Source organism: Neofelis nebulosa, chromosome X (assembly GCF_028018385.1).
Source record: "Neofelis nebulosa isolate mNeoNeb1 chromosome X, mNeoNeb1.pri, whole genome shotgun sequence".
Classification (NCBI taxonomy): domain Eukaryota; kingdom Metazoa; phylum Chordata; class Mammalia; order Carnivora; family Felidae; genus Neofelis; species Neofelis nebulosa.
This window is the reverse complement of record NC_080800.1, coordinates 125,153,334-125,169,161: the sequence shown is the minus strand read 5'-3', so window position 1 is coordinate 125,169,161 and position 15,828 is coordinate 125,153,334. Positions and strand designations below refer to the sequence as shown.

Here is a 15,828-nt window from a genome sequence, read left to right as displayed (position 1 = left end):
AATCATGATAGATACATTATCAACATCAATAATGAAATACTGAAGATGATGGAAGGACATAAAAAGTGTGAGCTGAACACTGTTTTTGAGTCAGTGTGAAAAGGCTACAAGGAGGTTGACAGAAGACTAATGAAGGCACAGAGTGATACAGATAGGTGGCATGAACCTCAAATGACAAGGAGTGTGTGCACACAGAGGAGGAATAATTTCAAAGTGGCATTCAGGATATGAGATAATTCTGATCCTGTCCCTCAGTTGCATGATGTATGGGAATGTGCACATCTACACTTAAGAGGAAAGTTATTGAGGTACTGTTTTTTTTAAAATGTTTATTTATTTTTGACAGAGAGAGAGACAGAACGTGAGCAGGGGAGGCAGAGAGAGAGAGAGAGGGAGACATAGAATCTGAAGCAGGCTCCAGGCTCTGAGGTGTCAGCACGGAGCCCGATGAGGGGCTTGAACTCACAAACCGTGAGACCATGACCTGAGCCGGAGTGGGATGCTCAACCAACTGAGCCACCCAGGCGCCCCTGTGAAGTAGTGTTTTTGATGTCAACCCAAATCCATTTATAGAAAGGAGAAAGGGAGATTTTTCTGTTCAGAGGTTGAGGACATAGGATCATTTGTTTTCCATAAAGTGAAGGATTGAAAAAACATGGGGAAAAGGCTTTAGGAGGGAAAGATAGTCTTAAGAATATATCTCTGGGAAGGAAAAGATGTCTAGAATAGTGTAGGCATGAACTCCTACATGAAAGTAGGCATGAAAGTATTTTCTCTGTTTTTCAACAAATATTTTATTGAGTAGTTACGATGTGCCAGGCACTGTTCTGTGGCCCAGAAAAAGATATAATGTTTCTGTACTAATGCGGCTTATATCTAGTGGGGGAAACAGAGAATAAATATACAATGTAATTTTATGCAGTGCTATATCCTATAAAAAATGGAACTGGGTAAGGGAGTAGAGAGAAGTGAGGAAGAAATATGCAGTTTTAGATAATAGTAATCAGGGAAAGTTTCTCTGAAGTGCTGACACAAGACTAGAATCCTAAAAAAAGTGAAGGAGTGAACCAAACTGATATATTGAAGAAGAGCATTTATCACAGAGGGAAGAACAAGTGCAATGCCCCTAAGGCAGGAACATCTTGGGTGTTTTCCAGGAATAGTAGGAACTTAATATGAGTAGGGAGAAAACAAGTAGAAAGAGGTGAAATTCAGAGGTAGGCAGTGTACAAATAAAATATATTCTTATAGGCCATGGCAAGTACTTTGGATCCAATGAAAATGTACATAAAAAATTGAGAATGGGGTGATATAATCTGATTTATATTTGAAAAAAAAAAACACCTCATTCTGGCTGCTGTGCAGAGAATGCACTGTAGGGGGCAGGAGAGGAAGCAGACCAGTTGGGAGGCTACTACTCTGGGTGTAAGAGATGATGGGTTATACCAGTTTGTGGGCACTGGAGGTGTTAAGAAGTGGTCAGAGTCTGAATCTGTCTTGAAGTCACAAGGATAAACTGATAGTTTGGATGTAGGTTATGGAAGAAAGAAATCAAAGTATAGATGTGGATTGGATATAGGTGAATTTGACGTGGGGTGTGTATGAGAGAGGAGTTCTTGGTCTAGTGTTCTTCTCTTTATTTGCTTTTTGATTGTCTTGTTGACTGCTGTATTCCCAACACCTAGAACAGTGCCTGGTATGTAAATGGTGCTCCAGAACTTTTGAATGAATGAAAAGAGTGGTTTCAGTGGAGTAATAGGTGAAAATACCTGATTGGTATAAGTGGTGTGAGAGAATGAGAAGAGAGGAAGTTGAGATAGTGATATCAAAAATTATTAAAATGAGTTACAATAAAAGGAAGAGAACATGTTAGGAAAGGGTTGGAAGGGAATATAGGTCAAGGGAAGGCTTTCTTTTTTAAATGATGGATGATATTATATCATTTTTTATGCTACAGGGAATGAGTCAGTGGAGAGAAGAAAACTGATAAGTGTGGGAGAGATAAAAAAAAAATCACTGAAGTAAAATCCTTGGGCAGGAGACAGGGAATGAAATCCAGGGCACATGTGGAAGAAAATGAAGCCTTCTGATTGTTTTACTTTTCTTGGTAAAATAAGAAGCAAGGTTGTCTTCTGAGAGTCTAGGAGGGGAGTTACTGGAGACTTAAAAGAAAGTAAAAAAAATAATAATAGCTGTTTCAGGGAGTGGAAGAGTAAAATTTTTTGGCAAATGTAAAAGGATCATGGCACATTTGAAGTATGGTGAAGAAAAATTTAAAGACAGACCAGTCAAGCATAATTATGCATTTTTCTCCAGCTATATTTAGCTGCTCATTTGCAGGCAAAAGGATGGATTTAACTAGGGTTTATGTTTTTCCAGGAAATTACAATAGAGTAAGAGGGAAGCAAGTGCGTTGAAGATACATACCAGAGAATGGTTTTAATGATATTAATTATGAACTATGTATGTAACCTAAGTGCAGCAAGAAAGGAAGTAGGAACATGAAGGTGATAATGGGCAATTTAAAGGTGGCAGGATCAAGGGATTAAAGTTTAGGAGGCTAAAAGAATTGACAGTATAAAGGTACTGAATGAAAAGTGTTGTAAAGATGTGGTCAGATAGTTATTTGAGATCATGGATTTGTAATGACAAGATTTAGGATATGACCATAAATGAATGAGTGACTGGATTATGGTGAAGCTGAGGCTCATTGGACAGCAAGAGGTCAAGGAATTGACCTGTAGCTTACAGTGACCAAGGATTGCTATATGTTAAACATAAGGCTTAATTCTACCTGTGAATTATGTCATTTAATTCTCATAACACTCCTCTATGGTACTATTGTCATTATCAACATTTTATAGATGAGAATGCTAAGTCAAATCATTCACTCAATGTCAGATTTCTGTGTGGTATATCAAGAATTGGCACTAAGATGTTTCTGGCTCCAAAACTTTTAATAATGGCTGTGCTTTGAAGCTAAGTGGAATTATATGGCCTCAAATGAAACTCTTGTGACACACTGAGGCAAAGAAATGTGAGAATTGGCTTTGTAGTATCTGAGTAGCAGCTTGGGATGCCTGTTCAGGTAAAGTTGTGGCAGATAGTGCCTCATAGCATCCAATAGGGGAGTTGGTGGGCAGAGTATCAGTATCTGGTAGTTTCTAGACACTGAGGTAAAGAATATTTAGGAATCCTAACTGAAGAATATGCTGTAACAGTGCCTTGTACATAGTAGGTGCTCAAAAGTTTGTGATAAAATGAATTTATATTTGGACAGGATTTAGCAGCAGACTCATCCTGGTACCAAGTCTTTAGCCAGGCATCTTATGTATATTATTTAATCTTTAGAATTCTTATGAAGATTGTTATCCCCATTTTACATGAAGAAGGAAGTCTTTAAAGCCTAACACAACTAGTATTTGGTAGTACTAGTAGTCCCTTGATCTGGTGGGTTCCAAAGCCTATTCTATACCCTATCCTTTATACTATCTTACCTCATTTATGGATGTGACTTGCAAAATAAAATTCATTAATTAACTATTTATTAAGTATGCATTATTTATCAGGCATTCTTCTATGCATTGGGCATATATCTGTGAATAAAACAAGCAAAATGTCTTGTCCTCATTGATCTTATATTCTACTGGAATAACAGACAATAATAAAAATATGAAATATATATTAGAAGTACAAATGAGGAAAAATAGAGCAAGCAACTGCATAGGAAGTATCTGGGATGTAAGGAAGGATTGAAATTTTAGACAGGATGGTCAGGGAAGACCTCAATGAGAAAGGTTATAGTTGAACAAAAACAGGAAGTGAGAGAAGGAGCAAAGTATCTTGAAATTAGATGGAAGAATATTCCCAGTAGAGGCAATAGCAGTTGCAAAGGCCCTAGAGCTGGAGCATGGCTGGAATATCCAATTGGCAGCAAGGGGGCCATGGTGGCTAAAGTGGAGTGAGAGAAAAGGGTAGTGGAGGATAAGGTTAGCCAGCTATTTGGAGATTAGATCATATAGGTCTTTGTAGATCATAACATGGCTTTTGATCTGGGAAGAAATTGGAGGATTTTGAACAGAAGAGAGATGTGATCTGACCTAACACTATTAAAGTTCGCTCTGTTATATGTGTAGAGAAAAGACTGTAAGAGGAGCAAGGGCAGAGTCAACAAGCCCAGTTAAGAGGCTTTTACAATGATATAATGAGCCAGAGTCATAGCAGCAGAGGTGACAACCAGTGGTTTTATTCTGGATATGTTTCTTTTTAAGTAGAATGCCAATGAGATTTTCTGATGGATTGGATGTGGAGTATGACACAAGAGGAGTCAAGATGACATCAGAGTTTTTACTCTGGGCAAATGGAAGGGTAGAATTACCATTACCTGAAATGGCAAAGACTACAGGGCGACTTTGTGTGTGGAGGCAAATGAATATCTGAACCTCAGATTTTAACATGTTAGGCTTAAGATACTTCTCAGTAATCTTAGTACAGATATGGATTGCAGCGATATCTGATATAGAGATATTAATTTATAAGTCATCACCTTATAGATAGTATTTCCCTCTGATTTGTTACTTGTACTCTTCTTTAGCTCTTGAGCAGACTCAATTGGTTCAGTAACCGTTTGCTATTTTGGCTGTACAATCACGTATTATGGTGCCTTAAGCAAGTGTCAAAATTGTGTGTTCATGTACCACAGACAACCCATTCTAACACCAAGATTATCTTAGCCTGCACACGGGTTGTCCCTCCTATTTCATAGTCAGTCTGCTCCTATTGCAGGCATCTGCTATTAAGCCCATGGCTATCTGAATATGCTCATTGGTTGTAAGTTCATAGGTTATTGGTGTTTATCCATGTGCTGTACTTATATAAGCATACATCATGGTTGTGTACTTTTGCACTGTGGCCTGGCTTCTTTACACTAACTTTAAAACTAGTATTAGGTTTATACTCTGTTCATGCAGCATAGTGGTTTAAATAGCCATGTTATTATGTGATGTTTCCTTGCTATAATTTTCACTTTATTCACTATGGTTGTGTGTGCTATATTTCTTTGTTCATATGCTATAAATAGCTATTTATTCACTATTGATCATGATAACTAAAAATATCAGTTCTTCATTGTGGCCACTTGCATCTGTGTCTTAGCCCTTTAGTGAAAAAAAAAATTGAGGATGTCTGTTTACTTTTGCACCATAGCCTTCTGTTCTGCACCATGCAGTCCACTTGGCTAGCATGGCCATCTGCTCCTAAACCATGTCACTTAATTCCTGATCATGGTTGCTATGATACACACATTGTGTATGCACACATCATGGTTAAGAACTGTTATACAAAATACCTCTTCACACACATCATGGTTGTCTAAGTATACTTTAGTTGTCTCCAGCTAAAGGCTCTAGCTGAAGGATCTTTAAGTGTTACAGTTTTTAGTTTATGCACTATGGTCACTTGAAAATTCACCAAGCTTGTCATAAGAATTTTAAGGGTCTGATGTCCTACAGTCCTTGTTTGTGTTTGTTTGATGGTCATCTGAGCATGTGTCATGGATGTATGTTCATTTAATGTTAATATCTGCTAATGTGTCACATTTTTCTATATACATACAAGGGCTGAGGCTGGTTTTGTACATATTTGATAACTTTCTAAGGCTACCTGTTCCAGTAGCATTTTTTAAATTAAAATTAATTGTGGTAAAAAAAAACATAACAAATCTTAACCATTTTTATTTTTTATTTTTATTTAATTTTTTAATGTTTATTTTTGAGAGACAGAGAGAGAGAGAGCCTGAGTGAGGAAGGGCAGAGAGAGAAAGAGAGGGAGACACAGAATTAGAAGCAGTCTCCAGGCTCTGAGCTGTCAGCACAGAGCCCGACACTGGACTCAAACTCATGAACCATGAGATCATTACCTGAGCTGAAGTCAGACACTTAACCAACTGAGCCACCCAGGTGCCACAAATCTTAACCACTTTTAAATGTACAGTTTATTAGTGTTAACTATATTCACATTGTTGTGAAATAGTCCAGTGGCATGCTTTTGATCATGTATAATGTCTTAAGGAATTGTTTATGAAGGCCCTGTTCTCTTGCTCAGTGATTATTAGGCTCATGTGCTATGGTTTTCTGACACATACTATGGTCAAATGGTTTTATGCACAAATGTATTCACATGAATTATAATAATGATGTTTATTAACAAAACTTTATGGTAGTTGGAGGACACATATTATGTCTAATCTCTTCTATAGGTGATGGCTATATTCTCATAGTTATGTGAACATGTACCTTAGTCCGAGTTGATATAAAATTGTCTTTTATGCATCATATGATATATCATAGTTTTATGCTTCTAAATCATGGACATTTGCTTCTGCATCACTGGCATCTATTCTTAGTGTGAGAACTAAAAATAAATGCTTGTCTTCCATAATCATAACCCATAGTATATAGTAGGATAGTGTAGTTGAAACACACACACTGAGTCTCCTTGTTCATGCAGCATGGCTGTCTTGTCATATACTCAGGATTATTGCTCATGTACTTATGTTTTCTGAGCATCCATCATAGTTCTGTCACATATTCCATGGATTATTTTTGCAATTTGGCCTTCATATACGATACCAAGTCTCTTTGTTCCTGTACAGCAATTGTTAATTTTGCATCATGATTATTTGAGCATTAATATTTATCATGTAATCATACAACATTAGATTATGCTAAAGAACTATAGATGTTCAAGCATATATCATACTGTTCACACTATAGATGTTTCTCATGCCCCAGAATCATCTGTTCATGCACCATAATTTCTTACTTATATGCTATGGTTTTCTGAATTGTATGGTTTCTGTTCATTTCTGTAAAATGACCATCAACTCTTGTACAGTTAATAAATCATGAATGTCACAGCCCATATACTAAATTGAACATAAAAAATTGCTGTTTTTATAAAGCAAACATTGTCAAATATTGGCAATTTTTTATGACACAATCTAATGTTATGACTATTTCTATCTGTAATGTGGGCATTTCTTCATGTCAGAAGTTCATCTTTTCCATATCATAGTTTTCTATGCCTGTACCAGATTCTGTTGAGGGAGACCCATAGTTGGTGTATTAAATTAAGAATATGCAGGGGTGCCTGGGTGTTCGGTTGGTTAAGTATCATGACTCAGGTCATGATCTCATGAGTCATGAGTTCGAGCCCCACGTCAGGCTATGTGCTGACAGCTTGGAGCCTGGAGCCTGCTTCGGATACTGTGTCTCCATCCCTCACTGCCCGTCCCCCACTCATGTTCTGTCTCTCTCTGTCTCTGTCTCAAGGTAAATAAACACTAAAAAAAATTTTAAAAATAAAAAAATAAAAAGAATATGTGGATTATGACCCGATAAACGAAGAGGCATGAACCACCCACACAAGGTCAACAGGTAGCTCCCTCAGCATACAAGCTTCTATTTTGCAAAAGTGAAAACCCTGGGGTTGTTTTGATTTGCAGGTGCAGTTTTAATACATTCACACAAAAGAAATAAAGTCACGAGATTCATTTACTTACAAATCCCAGAACAGGGAAGTAGAATGAGCTGGGGGAATGTCAGTCCTCCATCCTAGGTCACAAGCTAGCAGGAGATAAAAAGCAAGGTCACAAGTACTTGTTACTTATGAGGTGGTTGGGATGGAGATCACTAACTTTTTGTGGGCTCAATTCTAAGTGGTTATTTGAAAAGATGCTGTGGGAAAAGCAAAGCAAAAACTTCTGGTAGAAGTCATAAGCTTGGGTCCTTATCTAAATATCCAGACTTGGGGTGCCTAGATGGCTCAGTCAGTTAAGTGTCTGACTCTTGATTTTGGATCAGGTCATGATCTCATGGTTTGTGAGATTGATCCTGTGTCAGGCTCCAGGCTGACAGCATGGAGCGTACTTGGGATTCTCTCTCTCTGTCCATCCCCCTGCCCCCACTCTCAAAATAAATGAATAAATTTAAATGTCGAGATTCTGGGTATGAGCAGGGTTGCGTAGTATAAAATGCCTAGGCAGCAACTCAAAATAGATGTTTTCTCATCACAAAGATTCAAGAAGACAATTGAGTATAGAACCTAATGTCTGTTTTTTGGGGGGTGGGATAAATTTAAAAAGATTTGTTCTTTATCTTCTTATCAACCACAATAGCTCTCCACTAAGTATCTGTTTTACATATTAGTCCCTTGCATAAACTTTCCTTGGAAAAATAGTTTTATATCCTTCTATTCTCACTGGAAGTGAAACCACTGATAGGACTTAAAAAGAGTATGGTATTGGATCAGAATTAGGTATCATTCAAGTGGTCGGTGTCTTAGACTCAAGCCATAAGGTTCATAGATGGCAAGAAAGTGCCACTTTATACTGTTTTCAAACCCCATGTCTTAGCTAAACACCCACCAGTCCAGAGTTCATAAAATAGCCTTGCACATAGGCAACTCTAAATAACATAATTCTATCATCACTATAATTTTCGTACCATTTTAAGGGTCTTCTGTACCAAGAGGACATGCTTGGATTTCTTTATGTTGTGGCTTCTATATGGGGCTGACTTTGCTCTCAAATATCTCTTTATGGGGAAACATTAGATTTCTATTCAAGAGCCATGGTGTTTCATCATTCAGCATTTTCTCAACCTGATTCAGAGGAAACAGTTCATCTACTCCAAGCCCTTTGATACTTTGGAAAGTTGCTTAATTTTATCAAATGAGAATCACTCTCAAACATGCTATAAAGAGAGTTCAGGTCTTAAAATTCTAATATCACCTACAATGTTACACAGTTAACTATGGCAAAGGCATTGGAGGAAAATGAAGACATGGAGGATTATTTTAAACTCGAATTATGAAAAAGTAACTGCAGCTGAGAGAAGACAGGGAAAGAGATGGAACTAACCTATGACTCCAAATTACTGATTTAGAGCTCTTTACTCTTTCTTGAATGGACTTTGGAATATTCAAGAAAGCAGTATGTTGGGAGTAAATTTTGGTGGCATTGATGAACTGGGGAAAGGGAATTGTCTCAGTAATCATTTAGTAACTGGATACTAGGGAAGTTAAATGGCTCTAATAGAGTTGAATAAAATATTTTTTCCCATTTTTCTTTTTTGTCTTCTACCCCTTCTCATTCCTCTTTTCCCTGAACATGAATCTCACAGGTCTCTCCAAGTTGGTGGCTAAGAAGATGATAGTTACACAAATGAGTCACTTCTACACAAGCAGCCTTGGGCTTCTTTTCCTGATTAATACTTTTCCTGGAACAACTGGCCAAGGGGAATCAAGACGACAAGAACCTGGGGACTTTGTGAAGCAGGATATTGGCGGGTAAGAATGTTTAACTCCTAGAACAAAAGACAACTGTGATAAATTCTTGCCTTAGACCAAAAGTTTTGATTTTTTTCTCAGATGAATTTAGGTACTCCTGTTCCTGATGCTAAGACATTACATTGTATTTTTAAAAACATCCTCAGCTCAGACTCTCAAGGTAGAAATAGATCTCAAAGGTCTTTTTGAGCAACTCTCTAGCCCATGTTTAAATTCCCTCTGTAACATCTTAAGAGCAGTTCTCTCCAACCATTTGCATTCAGTTGTCTCTTTTCTCTGTTAGATCTTGTCCCTTTTTATTGGCTCTGTCCCATTTGCTAATGTCCCATTAGCATTTAAATGTGATCAAGAACCTCCCATGTTAAGTTTTAAAATCCTCCCTCCAAATAGTGCCTTAAATCCTTTCTCCTCTTTCCAGTTGTACTTCTTGAAGAAGCAGTTTTATTTACCCTTTACATACTCACCTCTCATCCATTCTTCCGCTGCTGCACTCTGACTTCCAACCCCATGACTCTAATGCAATATCTGCAACCAAGGTGGCCAATGTTGGCTTTGTTACTAAAATGAACATTTGTCTGTTCTTATATTATTTAACATTTTAACTTTTTTTAGTATCATGTGGCAACATTCAAACTTGTTGATTCTTCCCTCCCTCTTTAACTCCCTTTTCTTGTGAAATAACACACACACACACACACACACACGCATGCATAAAATATAAATAAGTGGTTTAAGAATAATTCCTTCTTTTACTTCAGAGACACCACAATTTCCGTTTCTTAGATTAAGTTCTCTAGAATCAGGGCCTGAGACAAGGATTCAAAAGCATATAATTTATAGAGAGTGTGCTCAGAGAAACTTGTAAGGAAGCAAGGAAAGCAAGGTCAGGAAGGGGAAAAAGTAAAGGAAAGATGTGATTTCATTTGAAGTATAGCCTCCATTTGACCCATGGGGATGAATGGTACTACAGATTTGGCCTACATTCAGGCAAGGGGCCTGGACTTCTGTAGACACTTCTTAATCAGCCATTGCCCGTGGGCTGCCTGGAGGAAGGCATAACCTCCCCAGTATTTTCAGGTGAGGTGATTTCCTTCAGCCAATGTTAATACTTGAAGTAGCAGAGGGACAGTTTCACTGGTCCAGTAAAAGAGGGCTGGACATAATACCAACAGTACATAATACACCTATTTTTTTCATACTTTTATGGCTATGCTTTCTATAGTATTTTCCACAATATTACACAGCTGTATTAAAAGCTTTTGTGATATAAAGATCTTTTGTAGTCTTTTTGGTAATCTTCTTTTCCTTTGTTCATCACTAATGTGTTGATGTTTTTCTTTATTTTGTTTTAGGTGTTCTTACCATACAGACTCTGAGTGATTTAATCTATCTCCATGACATAACCTTCTACATATGCCTATGACTCTTATCTTAATTGTCATTCCTAATTTCTCTTGAATGTCAGACCTCTATATTTATTTATTGGACATGTCCACTTGGCTGTTCCATAAACTCCTTGAACTAAGTATGTCCAAAGTAGTCCCATCATCTCCATCTCTTTCCCCCACTCTTAACAATAACAAAACAACAAACAAACAAACAAACATGATATGCTCCTCTTCCAGTTTCCTTATTTTAGTCAATAGCACTACTATGCACCCCATTGCTCAAGCCAGAAACTTGGAATCATCTTTGCCACTTTTCTACCCTTCACTTTCTAGATTGAATTATTCATCAAGATATGTAATTTCTACCTCCCACATCTTTTGATTCATCTACTTTCCTCTAACTTTTCTGCTACCACCCAAGTTTAGCCCAATATTGTCTTCCATTTGGACTACTGTAAGAGTCTGTAGTTGGTCTGGGGCACCTGAGTGGCTCAGTCAGTTAAGCGTCCGACTTTGGCTCAGGTCATGATCTCACTATTCGTGAGTTCAAGCCCCGTATTCAGCTCTGTGCTGACAGCTCAGAGCCTGGAGCCTGCTTCAGATTCTGTATCTCCTCTTCTCTCTGCCCCTCCCCTGCTCATGCTCTGTCTCTCAATAATAAGTAAACATTTAAAAAAAATTAAAAAGAGTCTCTAGTTGGTCCTACTTCCTAATGTCTTGCTCCCACCCAAACTAACCTCTACTCTGTAGCCAATATTTTTTCTACAATGCATGTTGAGTCATAGCTACTCTGTTTAAAGTCATTTAATTGCTTCCTATTGTCCCTAGACTAATGTCCAAATTCCTTTACATGATTTTATAAGGCCCATTGTAACCCAGCCTCCTCCCATCTTGGCAGTCTTATTTCTTAGTCACCAAACTGTGTTCCTCAGCTGTATTAAACTTCTTTTGATTTTAAAACTCCATTTCATTCAGAGAATATTATTATTAGAAATGATCCTCTTAGCCTTGAAATATTTAAGTATTACACAAGATCTCTTATTATTTGGTAGTATCTTTTGTGTTGTTGTTTTATTCTTGGCTACTGTCCCATATTCTTGGAAGTATGTTCCTAATTATTTTCGCAGAGTTGATTATCTTAATACACTGAGTCTTTCCATCTATCAGCATTTTCAACAGTAATTCCTGGGGCTGAGGGTTACAGAACTAGACAAATATGCCCTTAGAAACTTGGCCAATGAAGCTCTTTTTGTTTTTCACTCCAGACTGGAAATATAGACTAATTCTGTTTTATTAACTCCTCATGAATCTGATTTCATTGGGCCATGAGAGATGGAAGTTCTAAATACATGAACTTTATTTTTTTCAAGTGTTAAAGTCTTTTAAATTTTAACTCTGAGAATAAAGTTCTTAAAAGTTCTTTTAAAAATGTATTGCATTGTTTCTTATAATCTTAAATACAAATTTTGAAAGAAAATAGTCTCTTGGTGACTTTATGATCATCATAAAGAACATTCATTATGTTAATTCTATGTTTCTATTTTTCTTTTTGTGTCTCGATGCTCAGAGTGAATTGCAGCCTCTCCTGTTTACACTGTTTTTTTTTTTACATCCTATTGATTCTTAGAAAACCAGATAGCCAAAACTTTTAGTAATTATATTAAAGAGGAGGCCAAGAAATCCTCCTTGAAAAAGCTAAGAGAAATGATTGGATTTAATACAAGGGCATTAAAATATTTTTTGTGGGGGTTGCTTTCTTCCAAGTCCAGGACAACTGATGTTTTGGAGGGATGAAACTAGTTAAACCTTGGCTCTAAATATTAAGGTCGGCACTGCATTTGTATTTGCTATAAATTAAGAAACCAATACAACTTTAAAATATGCGGTAAACACTGGTAGTTCTGATACTTACCAAAGCTGCTTCTTTTTGTCTGCTTGTTTTCAAAACTTCTTAATGATGTTTTTTGTGTGTTGAAAAAAATCCATTTGCTGTATTATTTTATCCACTTCTTTTTTACTTCAAGTTTTTATTTAAATTCCAGTTAGTTAACATAGAGTGTAATATTAATTTCAAGAGTAGAATTTACTGATTCATCACTTACATACAACACCCAGTACTCAACCCAGAAAGTGCCGTCCTTAATACCCATCACATATTTAACCAGTCTCCCTGCCCTCCTCCCCTCCAGGAACCCTCAGTTTGTTCTCTATAGTTAACAGTCTTTTTTATGGTTTGCCTCTCTGTTTTGTTCCTCTATGTTTATCAGTTTTGTTTCTTAAATTCCACCACCTATGAGTGAAATCATATAGTATTTGTCTTTCTCTGACTTATTTTCCTTAGCATAATACACTCTAGCTCTATCTACATCCTTGCAAATGACAAGGTTTCATTCTTTTTTATGGCTGAGTATATACATACATACATATATATATATATATATATATATATATATATATATATACACACACACACACACTCCCAACATTCTCTCTCTCTCTCTCTCACACACACACACACACACACACAAATAAATAAAACATTAAAAAAATAAACATTAATTTTTTTTAATAAAAGAAGAACTAGCTCTTAGTTTCATTGATCTTTTCTATTGTTTTTCTGGTCTCTACTTTGTTTTTACTCTGATCTTTGTTATTTCCTTTCTTCTGCCAACTTTGGGCATAGTATGTTATATTTTTAATTCCTTGAAGTTGTTTATTTGAGATCTTTCTTATTTCTTAATCTAGCCCTTTATCACTATAAATTTTTCTCTTAGAACTGCTTTTGCAGCATCTCCTATATTTTGATATGTAGTGCTTCCATTTTTGTTTGGTTCAATATATATTTATTTCATGTTTGATTTCTTCTATGTTGTTCAAAAACATATTTTATCTCCACATATTTGCAAATTTTTCAGGTTTCTTCCTGTTATTGATTTCTAGTTTCATGCTGTTGTGGTAGAAAGATAGTTGATATAATTTAAATATTATTAAATTTTAAGACATTTTCTGACCTGTGATCTATCCTGGAGAATATTTTATGTAAACTTAGAAGAATATGTATTCTGCTGCTGCTGGATGGAGTATTCTGTACCTATTTTAGGTACATTTGGTTGAAGGTGTCATTCAAATCCATTTTTTCCTTATAAACATTGGGGTACAAGTGCTCCTATGCATCAGCACTCCTGTATCCCTTGGGTAAATTCCTACCAGTGCTATTGCTGGGTCATAGGGTACATCTATTTTTAATTTTTTGAGGAACCTCCATACTTTTTTTCAGAATGGCTGCCCTAGTTTGCAATGTTTATAGCAGCACTTTCAACAATAGCCAAATTATGGAAAGAGCCTAAATGTCCATCAAGTGATGAATGGATAGAGAAGTTGTGGTTTATATATACAATGGAATACTACTTGGCAATGAGAAAGAATGAAATATGGCCTTTTTTAGCAATGTGTATGGAACTGGAGAGTGTTATGCTAAGTGAAATAAGTCATACAGAGAAAGACAGATACCATATGTTTTCACTCTTATGTAGATCCTGAGAAACTTAACAGAAGACCTTGGGGGAGGGGAAGGGAAAAAACGTTAGGGAAGGAGGCAAACCATAAGAGACTCTTAAAGATGGAGAATAAACTGAGGGTTTATGGGGGGTGGGAGGGAGGGGAAAGTGTGTGATGGGCATTGAGGAGGGCACCTGTTAGGATGAGCACTGGTTATTGAAACCAGTATGACAATAAATTTCATATTAAAAAAAAAATCCATTATTTCCTTACTAATTTTCATCTGAATGATGTAGCCATTGTTGAAAGTGAGGTATTGTAGTGCCCTATTATTGTTTTTCTATATATTTTTTCCTTCAGATCTGTTAATAATTTTTTAATATATTTAGGTGCTACAATATTGAGTGAATAGGTGTTTATAATTATTATATACTCCTGATCAATTGACCTTTTTATCATTTTATAAGGACCTTCTTTGTCTATTGTGACAGTTTTAGACTTAAAGTATATTTTGATTTATCTAAGTGTAACTTAGATATAGGTACCCTCTTTCGGTTTCTATTGGCTTGTAATATGTTTTTCCATCCCTTCACTTTCAGCCTGTGAGTACTCTTAATGCCTAAATGAGTCTCTTGTAAGCAGCATATAGATGAGTATTGTTTTTTTTATCCAGTCTTTTTGTGTCCAACTTAATCAATTTCCATTTAAAGTAATTATTGATAGATAAGAGCTTACTATAATCACTTTGTGAATTGCTTTCTGATTGTTTTGTTGTTCCTGTTTCTTTCTTCCCATCTTGCTATCTTTTGTTGTGAGTTGATAAATTTTTGTAGTGGTTTGCTTTGATTCTTTTCTCTTTATCATTTCTGTGTCTATTATAGGTTTTTGCTCTGTTACCATAAAGCTTTCATGACATATCTTATAGTTATAATAATCTATTTCAAGCAGATAACAGCTTAAATTCAGTTGCATAAGAAACTTTTATATATTTACTTGCCCCCCCTGACAGTTTATGTTGATATTCCCATTTGAATATTTTTATATTTTGTATCTATTAATGTAATATTGTAGCTATAGCTATTTTTGAATACTTTTGTCTCTTAACCTATATTCTAGATTTCAAAGTGACTTATACCCCAATCAGTATTTTGAATTTGACTATATTTGTACCTTTTCCAATGAGTTTTATACTTTTGTATGTTTTCATATTAGTAATGAGCACATTTTTATTTCATCTTGAAGAACTTCCTTTAGCATTTCTTGTAGGGCAGGTCTAGTGGTTATGAATTCCCTCAGCTTTTGTTTGTATGGGAAACTTTTTATCTCTCCTTTATTTCTAAATGACAGCTTTGCTGGGTAAAGTACTCTTGGTTGACAGGTTTTTTTTCTTTGAGTATTTTGAAGATATCATTCCACTTTCTTATGACTAATAAGGTTTCTGCTGAGAAATCTGCTTATATAGTCTTATCAGAGTTTACTTGTATGTGATTTTTTTTCATTTTGCTGCTTTCAAGATTCTCTCTTTGTCTTAATTTTTGAGAGTTTGATTATAATGTGTCTCAGTGAAGATCTCTTTAAGTTGAATTCTCTTTGA

The 15,828-nt window shown here is 36.0% G+C and overlaps 1 protein-coding gene across 3 annotated transcripts in view; it reads left to right on the top strand.

The window, feature by feature from the left end:
- The window catches only part of GABRA3 (gamma-aminobutyric acid type A receptor subunit alpha3), a 307,132-nt gene that overhangs the window by 97,823 nt on the left and 193,481 nt on the right, over positions 1-15,828 (top strand). For all 3 annotated transcript variants that reach the window (XM_058712480.1, XM_058712478.1, XM_058712477.1), the window contains one exon: positions 9,183-9,348. In XM_058712480.1, the coding sequence (XP_058568463.1) occupies positions 9,209-9,348 (140 nt within the window). In that variant the 5' untranslated portion in view covers positions 9,183-9,208. The remainder of the gene's footprint in view (positions 1-9,182; positions 9,349-15,828) is intronic.